The sequence below is a fragment of the Equus przewalskii genome, chromosome 9 (genome assembly GCF_037783145.1).
Source record: "Equus przewalskii isolate Varuska chromosome 9, EquPr2, whole genome shotgun sequence".
Classification (NCBI taxonomy): Eukaryota; Metazoa; Chordata; class Mammalia; order Perissodactyla; family Equidae; genus Equus; species Equus przewalskii.
Window position 1 is genome coordinate 38499831 of NC_091839.1, and position 16460 is coordinate 38516290.

The 16460-nt window shown below is 34.0% G+C and overlaps 1 protein-coding gene across 12 annotated transcripts in view; it reads right to left on the bottom strand.

The window, feature by feature from the left end:
- SNX14 (sorting nexin 14) overlaps positions 1–16460 on the bottom strand; it is a 70406-nt gene that overhangs the window by 14838 nt on the left and 39108 nt on the right. For 7 of the 12 annotated variants that reach the window (XM_070633556.1, XM_008532215.2, XM_070633557.1 and 4 more), the window contains 5 exons: positions 11523–11678; positions 11027–11151; positions 10466–10524; positions 6491–6623; positions 1544–1745 (listed from right to left, as the gene is read on the bottom strand). In XM_070633556.1, the coding sequence (XP_070489657.1) occupies positions 1544–1745; positions 6491–6623; positions 10466–10524; positions 11027–11151; positions 11523–11678 (675 nt within the window). Of the gene's footprint in view, positions 1–1543; positions 1746–6490; positions 6624–8600; positions 8628–10465; positions 10525–11026; positions 11152–11522; positions 11679–16460 lie in introns of all 12 variants that reach the window. The other 5 variants (XM_008532213.2, XM_070633549.1, XM_008532214.2 and 2 more) reach the window with 1 other exon arrangement.

The following is a 16460-nucleotide window of genomic DNA, read 5'->3' on the forward strand; positions in this document are numbered from 1 at the left end:
ACACTTTCTCCCCTCATAGACTACGGCTTTCTAAGAGCATACTACATTGACAGTAAAAGTCTGCAGCACTACGGACATTCTCTCCTTAGAACACAAGTTTTAAGGTTTTCTGGTTTTAATTTTATGGCTAAATTATTAGGCCAAACTTTTTAAAATAAAGCACAAAAATTAAAGATGGTCGTCCAAAAGGCAAAAACAAAAGTATATTCTCAAAATATTTTAAAAGTATATCATACATAAATCTTTCAAAAGAAGATAAAAGTTACTACATGCTGACATAAATTTATTTATCTTGATAAGGATTTATATCTGAATAGTCAAAAGTTTTAAATAATTTCCTGAGAGAGAAGTACGGTGAGGGAAGAGCCAGATTTTAGGTGCGAGGCACAGGAAGGAGCTGCAAGCAGAAGCTAACTAGGAGCTTTCTTTTCAATTCTTTCCAACACTTAAAATTCCAATCGGTAGAAACAGCAGACAAAAGATGCAAACAAAACTATGTTTGAAACTGAAATCACACTATATATCGATGACAGTAGTTTATCTGTACACCTATTAGAATGCTGAGACAGAACAGCAACTAGCAAGACTGATCAGCAAGCACAGCAAAAATCAACTGGCACTGACTCAGAACTGGATAGAGCAAGACCCTGCCCGGCACTTGGCTACAGCTGGAAAATCACAGCTGGCTACTGTGAGCATTCTTCCTTCCCCCTTCCTATGCTGTATGTTCTTGAAATAGGACCAGCTCTGAGAAAAATTGGAAAACCTAATGCTTTTTGAAAAATAAATACGGGGAATTATTAGCACTGCCCTTCACACCATCACTTAGCCATCCCTCTCTTGAAACCAGTTCCTAACACTGCCACTGTTTTTCCCTCTTTCCTCACAGATAGTTCCTTCTTCATGAGCTCAACTTTATTTTTCTGCTCATCATTTCCAAAATGTGCACAATTCTGATGTGCTTTTGCTTACACCAACTGCCCAACTCTTGGACAAACCCCAGGGTGGTGACTGTTTAGCTCACTATGGATACCATTTACCCCCGTCTTTATTACAGTCCTCACCTGAAACAACCAAGAGAAAAAAAATAGCAAAGCATGAAGAAAATTTGCAAAGTTGTGTTTGATCATATTTTTATCAATTCTAATTAGCCCACAACAATGGGAGAGGAGAAATGTCTTAATTAGTCTTAATCAAGTTGGTATAATACCTGATACAGTGCTATATGCATTAATAACAGTCAAGTATAACGGCTAATGATGATGGCAGCAAAACCACTACAAGAAGATTATATAAAGTGCCTTGCTGGTTTGTCAGGTGTCTGGCAGGCAACTACTCAATAAGTGCTGGTTGAACAAATTAATTAGTTAACTGGCAACAGAGATAACCTAGAAAATCCTAAGCTTTCATTCAATTTTCTATTCTGGACACATCTTTTGGATGCAGTCATATTCAACAGTTAGAAATGGCAAAATGTTTATCATTCCTGACAAATCCAGACTAACGGGCACCTGTTAAGAAAGGGATACATAAAGCTTCCTACCTGCTCTTCTATCATTTCTTTCAACATCAATACAAAACACAGGTATTCTCTCCTTTTTCTCCTTCCTTTCAGAGGAGGCATCTTCAAAAAAGTCTACATATGGAATGCTAATTTTCCATGCAGCAAGGTTCCGGGGAGTATTAGGTGTGCTCACTGCTTCCACTGGTGAATCATCCTCCATTACAACAATACCTTCTTCAATCTGAAAAAAAATCATCAGGGAAAATTTAATATTTCCAGGACCTTTAGACCTGTAGGATATGAGATACAATTATAAAGTAATATGTCCATATAAATTCTATAATTCGTTAATAATTTTCAAATTAGGTGATATCAAATTTTCTACCGAAAAAGTAAAGATAAAACATTAAAACTAACAAGCATGCTCCACTTTAGTGGCCCGGATTCTGTTCCCAGGCACAGACCTATACCACTCTGTTGGCAGCCATGCTGTGCTGGCAAGCCCATAGAGTAAAAAACAGAGGAAGATTGGCACACATGTTAGCCCTGGGAGAATCTCCCTAAGCAAAAAAAAAAGAAAAACTAACAAGCTACTAGCATCAACTCCAGGTCTTGTTATATCACCTATACATGAAAATTCAATAGAAACTAGCAAATAGACACTTCAGAGATTGCTAAAAAAGATATTAAAAATACACAAATATAGAAAAATATTTAACTTTGGTAATAAGTTAAAATTAATGTATTAGTTTTCATTTAGGAATGTAAAATTTTATAAATCATACAGCCATTGATGGAGACTGCACAGATAAACTGGAACTGTGCTATACCGCTGGTTACAAAATATATTGGCACAACTCTTCTGGAAGCGTTTTGGCAATATGTATTTATAAAGAGCCATAAAACAGCTTCAATCAAGTAATTCCATTTCTGGGAATTCATTCTAACGAAAGTATTTATTCCAAATAAGTTTTTTAAAACTGTGAAAAAGGCACAAGTATAAATATATTCACTGCAGCATTAAATCATACAAAACTGGAAAAAACAGACCAACCTCTATAGAATTAAGATTGTTTTTTCATCTCCTGACTTTTAAAATTTTAATAATATAAATGTTTAAAATAAAAAATATTTTTAAAAATATTACTTGAAGAACAATTATTTTTAAAAAGAAGTTTAAACATGCTCTAAAAATATACACAGAGAAAGAAGGAAAACACTGTCTCTACCTCATTAAATTGGAAGAGAACCTCTGAAGTGGCACATTAAAACACCTGGTCACCTAGACATCTCTGATTCATGTTAAAGGGGGTAAAGTATTACAGATAACACACATTCATCTTGTACATACATTTTTCAGGCAATGAGTCCAAGTCTGTAGGACATAAGAAGTTTCTGAAAAGCCTAGTCAGAGCAAACCAGGAGGGGAGAGCAATTTCCTTCCAGAATGCTGGCACCCAACCTGCACTCTCAGTTCTACTCTCTTCCCACAGCTGGTAGCCATCTTTCTTCTAAAGTGAATTCTTTTCCTTCCACACAAAGTCCCTTTGCAATGACCTCTTTTCCTGTTCTTGTCCTAAAATGGCTTTCCATAATCCCTAGTAAAACTGTTAGTGATCTTAGGAGGACTTCTTAATGTTCTACTGAAAATAAGAGAGTGGGGCCAGCCTGTTTGCAAAGCGGTTAAGTGTGCACGCTCTGCTTTGGCGGCCCGGGGTTCAGAGGCTCGGATCCTGGGCATGGACTTACGCACCACTTATCAGGCCATGCTGTGGCATCATCCCATATATAAAATGGAGGAAGATGGGCACAGATGTTAGCTTAGGGCCAATCTCCCTCAGCAACAAGACGAGGATGGGCAGCAGATATTAGCTCAGGGCTAATCTTCCTCAAAAAATAAATACATAAATAAATTTTTAAAAAATAATAAAAAAGTCCTCAAGGCCTAAAAACATGAAACTAAAAAACTATAAAATAATAGGCGTTGGTTTTTGCTTTTGGGGGACAAGGCTATCTCCTTATAAACCTGGAAGAAGAGCAGAGAGAAGCACGTATGAGGGAAACACACACTCCACTGTTTGGAATCTGAGGTACAGAGTAGCATTTTCCATGGTTATTACAACTGTATTTTTGTTAATGGATTTGGCTTCTGAAAAGAGAGGGCAAAATGGATCATTAAATGATAAGGGATTTTGTTTAACAAGCTGACTAAAAGTCAAAAAATGGGACATTCTTAAATAAAAAGAATCCACAAAATCAATCTAACAAAAGGGGGAGAACAAAATTCTTAGCAACATAAAAATATCAAGGAAAGACAAAGGACAAAGCTTTATAATTTATTACTGTTACCATTTAAATGATGTTTATATCAAAAGAATCTAACGAAAAATCTCTAAGGCAATATTTCTCTAAGAATTTTCAGGGCTTCTTTTAATGTTATTTGAAAGTAAGTAAATATTATAAACCAAAATTTAATAAAAAGGAAAACCAAGTACTTTTTCATTTTCAAACAGATGTTCCCTCTACAAAGAGGATGGGGAATAAGAGAGGCAGAGGATAAAAGGCAAGGAGACGTTCCCCTGTTTCCTGGAGAAATACTAACGTTCCTCATTATTATCTTTCCCTATATGGAGATAACTGCCAACATACTAATGGGCATATTATGCTTCAGAAGTTTATTTGTAAATCAGTTCTGAACTTGGACAGAAATGTATTTTCAGATAGACCCAATCTTACATAGTGGACTTTGGTTTCCAGGCCATCATACAAATGCCAATTTATCCATAATCCACATTCATATAGTTATGAGAATTGATGCTATTATAATACTGTATGGTGCATACTGGTGCTTACTTTGTGCTAGGCACTGATCTAAGTGCTTCATATATATTATCTTTTTTAATCCTCACAACACCCCTCTAAAAGCTAGATACTACTATCCCCATTTTACATGTGAGAAAATGAAATCACAATAAAATTAAGCAATTTACCCAAGGTCACATAGGAAGGAGGCACTGCCACCAAATGATCACATCAAAGTTTCTAAAAGAAGATGTCTTCCAGGTCCCACTTTTGGACCACAAACCACTTTAGCCCTGACAGTGACACTGGCAATTTCCCTTTCCCCTACTTCCCTTGCCCCTAAACTTTCCAAAGACGACAAAGAGGATTCCCCGAGGTCCCACAGCTTAGAACTAGCACAGTGCCTCTAAGTCCTGAGTGGCACCATCTCAGTTGGGGTCAAAGCCCTACCAGCCCCACCTTTTCTTTTCAGAGCATTAGAGATTAGTTTGCCCTCTTCTCCTGCTTTCGATTATTGTTATCTTTGCTTCCAAGCAAGAACTTCCTTCTTCCTTGGGCCACTACAAAACAGAACAAATTCTCTCAGCTTTTTAAAAATATCCTCTTATTCCTGAAGCAAAAATATACCTTGCATTTCAAGTAATTGGGAAGAACAAAAAATAAAAAGTACATCTTCCTCCACAAAAATTATGTTTTGAAAACTTCAAAATAACATGGGTAAATGCTTTTGTTATAATGCTAAGCGGGGAGAGAGTGGGATAGCAAACTATATATATAATATAGCCTATTCTATGGGGGTGGGAAGGGAAAGGTTTTTTGAAACAGAAAGTCACCAAAATGTTAGTAGAAGTGGTTATTAGGTGGTAGGAATATTGGTGGTATTTTAATTGCTTTTGCACTCTCCTATATTATTAAAAAATTGAGACTATAATATGCTTAAAATTAAAAAACATAAGTAAACACTATTTTGAAAAAAGACTCCCTCCTCTGGTCTACTGTTTTTCTTCTACTCGTGCTTTTCAGGACAAACAAAGGCATAAAGAAAAAAAAACGCTGTATTTGGATTATCTAAAAAGGAAAAAATAAATAAGATTTTCTTTCATTTAAATTGTTTTGAAGAAGCAGTGAATCTCCTTAACAATTCATCAATGCAGTGGAACAGAGGTCAAAAGAAGGGGTAAGGAGGAAAACTGGGTTTATTTATTCCTCTCTCCTAACTTTCCTCCTCCTTGGTCACTGCCAAGCTAACCACTACCATTCATCCCTTTTATACCCAGGTTAGCAAATTTCTTAAGGGCAAAGTCTATGTCTTAAATCACCTTTTAATCCCCAGTGTTCAGAGTCATTAAAAAGCAAAATAAGAATCCAGGGTCTCTGTTCAATAAAAATGTGTTAAATCAAAAGTACAAATGAGACAATATCTGTCTTTATGGAACTCACTAATTGGTAGGGAAGGCAATCATAAGCATATAATTTCAAATACAATATGGTAGGTGCTTGAACATATGATCTAACGGGCACAAAGGAGGGAATGTTCAATTCTATTTGGGGACTCAGGTAAGGGTTTATGAGGAACAGCTGGATTTTGAAAGACAAGTATGAATTTTCCAGGTAAATAAAGGAAAGGCATTTCAAGCAGGACAGCATGTACAAAGATACAGAGAAATAAAATAGTTTGGTGGGTGTAATGTGCATATAAATCAAGTGGGGAACTTATTAACATGCATATTAGGATTCAATGGGTCTAGGATGAAGCCTGAGTGTGTATTTATAAAAAGCTCCCAGGTGGTATTGATGCTGTTGATCTGCAGACGACAGTGAGCAGCAAAAGGTCAGAACATCTATTAACAATTCCATAGGCCTGGACTATACGATTGGAAAGAGATAATATCAGAATATGAAGTAAAAACCTAACCAAAAGACGGTAAATTTTTTGACTATTAGTAGTATCTCAGCTTAACAGAAACCATTCTGGCCTTAGTAAGCAGTAACTTAGTGCTCAGGAACTTTAAAAATTAGATTAGCACCATGAAACTATAATAACTAATGAAAGAATGGAGAATATAAAGGAAGTCCGAAGTACGAAGATAAAGGAGAGGGAAAATAAGAAGTCGGCACAGAAAATTTTTTATGCCTTTGTAAGTCTAAGCTATATATACATCAAATTGAAGAATTTTTACTTACAAAGTCATCTTCACCTTCAGCTACACCATAATTAGGCAACATAGCTCCCTCCATTGTGGTGCTCTTGAACACTCCTTTAATTTTGCTACCTATTCTGCTGATTCCAAATGATTCTCCTCTTTTCTGTGTGCTTCTAAATATTAAACAAAAATGTATCAAGTACATAGCAAATTATCACGATAGTCTACTGTAAACGATAATAAGGAAGAATAGTTGTGAAAAGGGTAAACTGAATGTATAATATAACTTTTTGGAGTTCTCAGTCACAGATTAAGTCTCAACATTTCAGAGACCAAAAGAGACAGAATATTTAAAGTTTAAATTTAGAGGGATGAATAAATAGGATAATATTTATTAACATTTGAAATTTACCTATTTAACTTTAAAATATTAACTGAACTAAAATGTTTAAAAGACGAGAGCCCCCTAGTGGTACACAGTTCTTATTGCCATACCTATTTTGAAATAGGTAAAAAAATGTGGTAAAATCAACGTTCAAAACAAAATATCCATTTAGAATTGCCCTGCTAAAATAACACAGTGTAACAGAAAAACATATAAAACTATGACCTTCTCAGTACTTCATTTTTAGATGCAATTTTTAAAAATTCTGTCCTTTACGACATTTTTAACAAAATTCAACTTTATAATCATATAAATACTCAAAAGAGGAATGAAGTATAAAACACATCTTACTTAACTGCAAAGTAATAAAAAGAAAATATAAAATGCCAAAGGGAAGGGCTAGCAATGAGCATAGGGATAAAAGCAAATGCAGCCTAAGGAGCAGCCTGCTCTGCCATATACAGGAAATGCTGGTTTTGTAATTTTTTTCAAAAGTAAATTTCTAAAAGCAGAAATAGCTGGAAAGCAAGAAAAACAACAACAAAAGCCAAGAAGCAGCAAAAATTTCTTCCATTATAGCTACTGCCCCATGTTTCAAATAAAAACATAACTTTTATCCAATTTAAAACTCATGCTCACTATGTAATACTGCCTTTACAACAGATATTCAAATAAAAATGACTATTTTAAAATCCAAGACAGTCTGTTCTGAATGCTTAACTTAATGCATAGCTATTATTCCTACAAGCAAATTCATTTACTGAAATAATGCAACAATTAGAGAAATAAAAGTAAACTGACCAAGTTTCAAATACACCAAGTATATTAGTGACGTGCATTTTATACATGTCGAAGGAGCAAATCAAAGTTATTTTAAAACTGGAAAAATCCTAATAATAAGTAGTAAGTAGTAAAAAGGGTACTTAAACTAGAAGATTATTTTATTTAAATAAGCATGCAATGAGCGTTTTTAAAAATCCATGGGGCTGGCCCAGTGGCATAGAGGTTAAGTTTGCACGCTCCACTTCTGCAGCCCGGGGTTCACAGGTTCAGATTCCAGGCGCAGACCTACACACCGCTCATCAAGCCATGTTGTGGCAGTGTCCCACCCACAAAATAGAGGAAGACTGGCACAGGCATTAGCTCAGGGACAATCTTCCTCAAGCAAAAAGAGGAACATTGGGAACAGACGTCAACTCAGGACACATCTTTCTCACCAAAAAAAAAATCCAGAATTGTAAACACAATTCTCTCTGACAGAAGAAATGTTTCCAAAAACAAATATGAAAGTGTTGACAAAATATTATTATAATTTCTAGAATCTAGACAGATTATAAAACAATTGAACTTTTTGAAATACGACATTTTAAAACAATATTTCACTTGGGATTATACTCAGAAATACAGAAACATTGTACTTCTTGCTTTAAAGAAAGTTCTTTATACACAAATAATTCCAAAAGTAATTTAGCAAAATCAGTAACAACAAAAGAATGAATCAATAGTCCTTGAAAAGCTAGATACTGGCTTTTTATTTTTATACTGAAATTTTTTTTATGACAACATACACCATGCTATTTCAAAAGAAGATACCTAGAAGAGGTTAATTTTAAAGGGATATCCCAAATAGGTGATATAAAGGCAGTAATAGCACAGTGTTTTACTTTTTCCCTTTTTAGTTGTAGTTAGGTTGTTTTGGGTGTACTTTTTTGACATAAACAGATAATTTATACAGAAAAGAATCACATGCTGTCTCAAGACTTACCGAAAATCATCCAAACTTAGGCTACCTCTGCAATAACAGATATGTGAAATTATATAAGAAAAGGAGAGAGAGAAAGCCCAGATATTAAACAAATTTCACTTTAGAACACAAAGAAAAATTTAAAAGTTTTAAAGTTACACAGGCAGATAGCATTCATCTTTTTAAAGGGAAGGAATTCTTACGAATAACACAACAGAGGAAAGAGAAACAAAGCACAACGGATAACCATTTTTTGGGGTTTTAGAGTATGAATTCCAGATCACTGAAAAAAGTTCTTAAAAACTCAGTATGTCAGGAAATAATTCTGTATTTTTTGCCCTCGTTTAGGCATCCCATTTTTTTGATTCAGTGGAAAGTATGCAGAGACTAAGCCACCAAAAACTTGGCACAGGGAACAAACTCGTATTTTCCAACATGGAATTCATGTCCATATTAGACATAATTATGCATGCTTCACACATTTTTAGCTTGAGTATTTCAAAAAGTAACTTTTAAGCTAAGAAAGTCAGGTCAATATAAAGAAAAACACACTTTAAAAGACCATAATCAGTACCCAGAATAAAAAGAACCCATATTTTTTAGTTTAAAGCCAGCAAAATTAGTGCCTTAATATGTTGAAGACAACTAGGCATTCTCAAAGTGGCAAAGAAAGCTTTGCATCTCTGAAGCAATGACTCTGACTTCGATTTAGCTATGCAGCAGGCTTATAAAATCAAAGAACTGCTTACCCTTAAATGGTCCTATACAGGAGTTTCATGAAGCTTAATTTCCTAGTATAAGACTCCAAACATCCTAAGTCTATAAACAGGGATAAATTCCACCTGTTTCTCAAGTGATGCTGGGAAATTCCATAAAAGTCTTGAAAAAGTATCCAAATGAAACAAGAGGTGCATGGATTGGGTAAAGAATGCTATTTTAAATAACATGGATGGGATTTTTGTTAAATAAAGTCAATGTTTCATGGTTGTGAAATATAAATTTTTAGGAAAAAGGAATATCTTTACAAAGAATCATATTTTCCATCTTTCAGAAAAGTTATTACATGTATACCACTTATACCGAGGCATTTTGTGGAAGTAATACTTAACATTCAAAGAAATTCAAATCTGTTGCTACAACCCTCGGTTACATCAAAAACTGCAATATATTCTCCCCATGGCTAAGGCTTTCAGATTTTTCCTTGTACTATCCACCCAAACAACAATTTCATTTTCTGACCTATCTTCTTCTCTCTCTGTACATCTCCATTTTACTTATATATTTATTAGAACCTTGCTCAGACAAACAGGAAGGTGTGGAGAGCAACGTGAACATCTATTCTACAGAAGTAAAAATTTGCCATCTGTGTCAATTTTGTACTTATAACAATGTAAGAACAAATCAAGATATTACTTATCCAGTTTATAAATGAATAAAGCTTCTCTTTTCTGTTACTTTTCTTTTGGTCATTCAGAGAGCCAGAAGGGAAAGGGAGAAAAACATCTCCACTTTTGTAACCAGTAAGTACTCTAATAAAAAGTACTTTCTGGGAAAAAAAAATTACTGTCTAAAATTGAGTTATCTGTGGATATCATTTATGCATGCAGTTCATAGTCTCCAATAAAGCACTAATATGTATTAATTATGAGATTAACAAGACAATGCTATATATCTTATTAAATTTTTCTAAATGAATTTCAGGCATGTTCAGGTTACTATAGGTAGTACAGTTCTACAATTCCTGAGTAAAACGTCTTGTCTACTTATGTAGCAATGGAGCGATATATTCACAGAAAAATAGCCTAATAAAGACAGTGGTGCTATCACAGAACGATTAGCATCAACAAGTACAAAAACAAAACATACATGTGATTGAATATATTTACCTGTTGAATTTTGAATTGCGTGTTGGTGACTCTGCACCTCTTAAAAGTTGTCTGAAATACTTCAAAAATAATTATGATTTTTTTAAATTAATATTTGATACTGAAACATTCCACTTTACCTTACTATTTTCCAATTTAAAGAAAATGTTATTTAAGTCAAGTGAATACAACCACAGTCAAACAGAGTAAGGATTAAAATATTGCAAATGGAGATATTCAGGCCAATTGATTTCCACAGGTCGGTAAATAACGTATATACAAGAAAAATGGGGTTTCTGCATTACCACAGTACTACAAAGCCACGCAGGCATATGGAAAATCAGGTAGACCAATTTGGTCACAATCTACCTAGTCACATATACACAAACATAGTTGGGGTATTGAGAATTGTTTTTATAATCAACTTCTAATCTCCATTAAGATATGTAGTAGAAAGGAATATTCATTTTCTTAATTATGTTTTATTTTTCTGTTTATTTCGTTATTTGACTCACTCATCTATCAAAACTACCACTAAATTTTGAAGAAAAATCGTCAAACAAGATTAATATTTTGACTTACCTCATCACTGTGGCAGAACATAGGAGTAAACACATTCTCCAAGAGAGAAAGTACATGCTCGTATGCTTCAAAGAGACATCTCATAGTTTGAAGTTTCACAACATCCATGTATGGGCCTTCAGCAACTATTAAAAAAATTATATTATAGAAATTATTTATGAATATCATACATTATATATTACTTTAAAATTCATGACCATGAAAGAGCATACAAACAGTCCTTAAACTATGTTTTACATAAAAATCCACTATAAGGTGTAGAAATCACACTAGAAATAGGAAATTAAAAACACCAAGGTCCAGTTCTGGCAAGTATTAGTGATGTGAATTGTGAATAAGTTTCTTCATCAAACCTTTCATCTTGTTAGGAAAACAGGATAATGACTGCCTGTGTATCTCACACAGCTGTTGCAATGATAAATAGAAAATACATGAGAAAATTCTGAAAACTGTAAAAAGGCTACAGAATTCATTCTCCTCATCATCTTTGACTTACTTTTTTGAATCTCCTCTACAATAAAAGGATCAAATCGAATTTTGTCAATACTTTCATCCAAACAATATGTTTTATAAATCTTCTGTAACTCCTCATGAAGAGATAACATTTCATCATTTGATAACTCTGGTCGCAAAATTCTATCATTGAATTCCTCTAGCAAATAAAGAAAGAGTAAGAAAAAAATGAATTATTTTAATATAAAACTATTCATGAAAACTTCATGCTCCCAGTTTAATTAGCAGTCAATATTAAAAGTAGCAATTATAAACAATCTATTCCTCATTGTAAGCTTTTTAAAAAGATTTAATTGGGAGTAAAATAACTACTCAGATGAAAGAGAAATTCAGTAAATCAAACATTTTATATACCAATATTAAATATGTAAACACTTGCATAAAAATACAAATTTTCTAAAATTGAGAATAGTAAACACACTTCTAAAATTTTTTTTAAAGAACATATTGGGTTAATTTCTTATACCAAGGGGCTTTAATATTTTAACATCTGATTCACTAAATAACAGTGAAAACTAAGGCTTTTTGAGTTCTAGTCAATGTTTTTAAACAATATTTCCTTCCATCATGGAGCTACAGACCAGTGATGGAGCTGAGAGTCTGAATAAATAAATCTTTTCTTCTAAAATGACAGATGACAGCATTAGGACAGACAAAATATTGACTGCTTTTTTTTTATTACGAGAGGTGTTAATACAGAGTTTACCCCTTAATTCTTAATTATCCAGATGTTTCAGAGAGGAAAGGAAGGATTTTAAAAAAAAGAAAACTTGAACAGAACACATAAGATCTTTGGGATGATACCAAATTTATATATTGTCATCTCAAAAGGAAAGGAGAGAGAAAATGAGACAGAATACTTGAAGAGTTAACAGCCAAGAATTTTCAAAAATGATAAAGACAACAACCCACATATCCAAGACTCTTAGTAAAATCCAAGCAGAATAAATAAAAAGAAAATTACACATCATAGTCAAATTGCTGAACACTAAAAGTGAAGAGAAAATTGTACAACTAGTCAGGGAGAAAAGGAACATGTTATATACAGGCGAAGAAATATAACAATGGAAGCCAATTTTTCATTAGCAACAACAGCATTGTCCAAAAGACAATGGAAGAATGACTTTGAAATGCTGAAAGAAAAAACTATCAAACTAAAATTCTCCATTCAGTGAAAATATTCTTCAAAAATGAAGACAAAATAAACATCTTTTCAAAGACAAAAGCTAAGAGAATTTACCTCCAGCAGCTTGGTACTACAAGAAATGTGAAGATAATTTCTTTCAGCAGAAAGGAAATGACAACAGAAACTTGGTTCTGCAGAAAGGAATAAAGAGCACCAGAAAGGTAAATATGCCAGTAACCATAAGGACCAAAATTTGTGTGTGTGTGTGTGTGTGTGCGCGCGTGCATATGTGTAAGGCTGTTGACTATTTAAAGAAGAAATAACAATGTACTGTGAGGTTTATAGCCTACAAAGAATTAAAATATATGATAAGTACAACAGGCAGGAAGGGAGCAATCTGAGGTAAATACTGTTCCTGAAGCAGTAAAATATTTTTAAATGAAGATTGTGATAAATGAAAGACGTTTGGTACAATCTCTGAGCAACCACCTTAAAAAAAGGAAGAAAACAGAAAACACATAAATAAAGAGTCAATAGAGGAGATAAAATGGAATACTAAAAACCATTCAAGCAGCCCAAACAAAGGCAAGAAAGGAGGAAAAGAACAACAAAGAATACATGGAACAAACACAAACACACACCAAAACCTAACAATAAACACACAATAATTACATTAAGTGTAAATATACTACACCCCCCAATTAGAAAACAAAGATCATCAAACTAGGTTTTTCTTAAAAAGCAAGATTCAACCATATGCTGTGTACAAGAAATACATTAATCATACAGAAAAAGATATATAATGCAAACCCACGTGTAAAGAAAGATGGTGTAGCTATATTAATATCAAACAAAGTAGACTTCAAGACAGAGAATTATCAGAGATAAAGAAGAGCATTTACAATCACAAAAGGATAAATTCATTAAGAAAGCATAGCAACCTTAAATGGGCCTGTACCTGATAATAAAGTTCAAAATACCTGGAAACACCAAAAACAAAGACAATCTTGTCACTTTCACCACAAACTCACAACACAAGTTGGAACGAGATATGAGAAAAACAAGTTAGGAGGGGAAGAGGAAACGGACTGAATCAGTTTAGACTAAGGAATTAACAGGCCATCAGAAAATGGACTATCTTATACACGAGTTTCTGAATACAAACTTCAGGGTAGCCACTAAACTAAAAAGCAGAACAGAGACACAAAAAATAAATTAGGGAAAAACAAAGAGACACATCAAAAAAAGCTACATAATTCAATGGGTAGACCAAAACACACAGGACGAGAAACAAAGGAAACGCAGGAAAACTGGAAAATAAGTCATATAATGACATCATTTAGCCCTCAGGTATCAGGATTCACCCTAAACGTAAATGGATTGAATTCCCCAATAAAAAGACACAGAGTGGCAAGATGGATTAAAGAACAGGATCCAACAATTTTCTGCCTCCAGGAAACACACCTCAGCTCCAATGACAAACACAGACTCAGAGTGAAGGGCTGGAATACGATATTCCAAGCTAATGGCAAACAAAAGAAAGCAGGTGTTGCAATACTTCTATCAGACAAAGTAGACTTGAAGATAAGACAGGTGAAGAGACAAAGAGGGGCAGCATATGATGATCAAAGGGACACTCCACCAAGAAGAAATAATGCTCATAAATATGTACGCACCTAACACAGGAGCACCAAAGTTCATAAAGCAACTATTAAAAAACCTAAAAGAAGATATTAAAAATAACACAATAATAGTAGGGGACCTCAACACCCCAGTCACATCAATGGATAGATCATCCAGACAGAAAATCAACAAGGAAACAGTGGAATTAAAGGAAAAGCTAAATCAGTTGGACTTAATAGACATATATAGAACATTCCATCCAAAAACTGCAGGATACACATTCTTCTCAAGTGGGCACAGAACATTCTCAAGGATAGACCACATGTTGGGAAACAAGGCAAGTCTATAAATTTAAAAAAACTAAAATAATAACCAAGCATCTTTTCCAATCATAATGGTATAAAACTAGAAATTAATTACAAGAAAATAGCTGAGAAAAGGACAAGGATGTGGAGACTAAACAATATGCTACTGAACAAGCAATGGGTCATTGAAGAAATTAAAGGAGAAATCAAAAAATACCTGGATATAAATGAAAATGATAACATATCATACCAACTCATATTCAATGCAGCAAAAGCTGTATTAAGAGAGAAATTCATCGCAATATAGGCACATTTTAACAAACACGAAAAATCCCAAATAAGCAATCTTAAATTACACCTAACTGAATTAGAAAAGAACTAACAAAGCCCAAAGTCGGCAGAAGGAGAGAAATAATGAAAATCAGAGCCGAAATAAATGCTATTGAAACAAAAAAAGGCAGTAGAAAGGATCAATGAAACAAAGAGCTGGTTCTTTGAGAAGACAAATAAAACTGACAAACCCCTAGCCAGACTTACAAAGAAAAAAAGAGAGAAAGTTCAAATAAACAAAATCAGAAATGAAAGAGGAGAAATAACAACAGATTCCACAGAAATACAACGGATTATAAGAGAATACTATGAAAAACTATATGGCAACAAAATGGATAACCTAGAGGAAATGGATACATTCTTAGACTCTTACAACCTCCCAAAGCTGAGTCAAGAAGAAAGAGACAATCTGAATAGACCAATCACATGGAAAGAGATTGAAACAGTAATCAAAAGCATCCCAAAGAATAAAACCTCAGGACCAGATGGCTTTCCTGGGGAATTCTACCAAACTTTCAGAAAGGATTTAATACCTATCCTTCTCAAGCTATTCCAAAAAATTAGGGAAGATGGAACACTTCCTAACACATTCTGTGTGGCCAATATCACTCTGATACCAAAGCCTGACAAGGACAGCACAATAAAGGAGAATAACAGGCCAATATTGCTGATGAACATAGGTGCAAAAATCCTCAACAAAATATTGGCAACTCGAATTCAGCAATATATCAAACATCATGATCAAGTGCAATTTACACCAGGGACACAGGGATGGTCCAACATCCAAAAATCAATCAACGTGATACACCACATCAACAAATTGAGGAATATAAACCACATGATCCTCTCAATAGATGCAGAGAAAGCATTTGACAAGATACAACAGCCATTTATGATAAAAACTCTGAACAAAATGGGGATAAAAAGAAATTACCTCAACATAATAAAGGCCATATATGACAAACCCACAGCCAGCATCATACTCAGTGTGCAAAAACTGAGCACCATCCCCCTGAGAACAGGAACAAGACAAGGATGCCCACTATCACCACTCTTATTCAACATAGTACTGGAGGTTTGGGACAGAGCAATTAGGCAAGAGAAAGGAATAAAAGGAATACAAAGAGGGAGTGAAGAAGTGAAACTCTCGCTGTTTGCTGATGACATGATCTTATACATAGAAAATCCAAAAAAAATCCATCAGAAAACTAGTAGAAATAATTAACAATTACAGTAAAGTTGCAAGGTACAGAATCAACTTACAAAAATTAGTTGCTTTACTATACTCCAATAACGAACTTACAGAAAGAGAACTCAAGAATATAATTCCATTTGCAGTCACAACCAAAAGAATAAAGTACCTAGGAATTAATTGAACCAAGGAGGTGAAGGACTTATACAATGAAAACTATAAGATATTTCTGAGAGAAACTGATAATGACATAAAGAGATGGAAAGAGATTCCTTGCTCACGGATTGGAAGAATAAACATAGTTAAAATGTCCATACTACCCAAAGCAATCTACAGATTCAATAC